The 1,759-nt window shown below is 52.6% G+C and overlaps 1 protein-coding gene across 1 annotated transcript, besides 1 other annotated feature; it reads left to right on the top strand.

Moving 5' to 3' along the window:
- Nucleotides 1-44: a repeat region.
- A 167-nt stretch (nt 45-211) lies between these two features.
- FPSE_00338 (uncharacterized protein) lies at nt 212-1,759 on the top strand (the record flags this gene model as incomplete). Its single annotated transcript, XM_009253458.1, has 1 exon — nt 212-1,759. The coding sequence occupies one exon, from the start codon at nt 212-214 to the stop codon at nt 1,757-1,759; it is 1,548 nt and encodes a 515-aa protein (XP_009251733.1).

The raw sequence follows: 1,759 nt of genomic DNA on the forward strand, positions 1-1,759 counted from the left end.
TTTTTTTTTTTTTTTTTTTGCCCTTTCTCTTTGCTTCTTGTTTTGTCGCCTGCCGCCGCAAAAAGCGCCGCATTTCCCGCGAAACTGCAGCTGAGGAATGAGGGCTGCTTCCCTCCGCCTCGGCCCGTACTCGTCCGCTTTACACCTACGTAGATCAAAGCCCTTGCCTAGAGCCTCTTCCCTACCCCCTCGTCACAGACGCCCCTTCGCTATGGTCTCGTCCTCGCCAAAGCCTGAGGAGTCACCCTCGGATGAGCAGTTCTTCATGAATTCTTTCCAGGATCTCGATATCCAGGGCGAGAATAGTCTCACACCCAGCCAACCAGCCTCCGATCCACCAACATCCACCACCACAACCACCAACAATAACAATAAACAACAACAAATTCCTAAAAAGACCAAGCAAAAGAAGAAGCAGGATCCGCCCCAGGTCTCGGCTACAGATGAGCCCCTTATTACACCGGTCGGAGACCCCTGGCCTCGACCCTACCACTTTGACGGTGATGGGTTGCGTCGGGTACTGCCATACCACTACACATACAACACCCACTGTAAGGAGAGATGGCGCAACAGACCCCTTCTCGAGATCTACGAATCTGAGTTTAGGGACCGGCCGGTCGAGTACTATCGGCAGTCCATGATACGGGGAAGCATCTTTGTCAACGGTCGTCGGGTCGGACCCGATTATATTCTGCGAAATGGTGACCTCATTTCTCATACCCTGCATCGCCATGAACCTCCGGTTACTGAGGACCCTGTGCAGATCATTCACGAAGACGAAGACATGATTGTTATTAACAAGCCTGCCGGTGTTCCCGTCCACCCCGCTGGCCGATATAACTTCAACTCAGTCGTTGAGATCATGAAGTCAGACCGCGGCCCAGCATTCTTGCCATATCTCTGCAACCGTCTGGATCGCCTCACAAGCGGCATCATGTTTATTGCAAAGAACCCCATTGCAGCTGAGGCTTTGGGCATCAAGATCAAAGATCGCACTGTGAGAAAAGAATACATTGCTCGGGTGATGGGTGAGTTTCCTGATGGCGAGGTCGTCTGCGATCAACCCATCTTGCAAATATCTCCCAAGCTTGGACTCAATCGAGTACGCGCCAACGGCAAGACCGCACGGACTGTATTCAAGAAACTGGCGTATTACCCAGAAGACGAAAATGAAGATGTAGACGAGCGGCCCAAGACACCCGAGCAGCTCCAAGATGAAATGCATCGCCCCTGGGTGAACAAGAAGGGATATTCTATTGTCCGCTGCCTTCCCGTTACGGGGCGTACTCATCAGCTGCGTGTTCACCTTCAGCATCTTGGTCATCCTATCCAAAACGACCCTATCTATGCCAACCGACGAGTGTGGGGCATGGATCTCGGACAAAACGACGGCGACGCCACTCAAAACACAGACGAGGACATCGTCAGTCGTCTGTCTCGCATGGGCAAGGACGAAGTGGCCGAAGCTGTTGCTTACTATGACAACATGGTGGATAAATATGAAGAAAAGAGGGCCGAGAAGTTGACCGGTGAGCTTTGCGAGATATGCCAGACACCTTTGTACTCCGACCCTGGCAGTCATGAGCTGTCCTTGTGGCTCCACAGTCTCCGGTATGAGGACGCAGGAGGTAGCTGGTCTTATGTCAGCCCTCTACCCCGATGGGCCATGCCACCAGAGGGCATGAGTGGCCCAACATCGGTTGGTGGTATGGAAGAGTTGGTGGAGGCCGTTAAAGATGAGAACCCCGAGATATCATGA

The sequence above is a fragment of the Fusarium pseudograminearum genome, chromosome 1 (assembly GCF_000303195.2).
Source record: "Fusarium pseudograminearum CS3096 chromosome 1, whole genome shotgun sequence".
Lineage (NCBI taxonomy): Eukaryota > Fungi > Ascomycota > Sordariomycetes > Hypocreales > Nectriaceae > Fusarium > Fusarium pseudograminearum.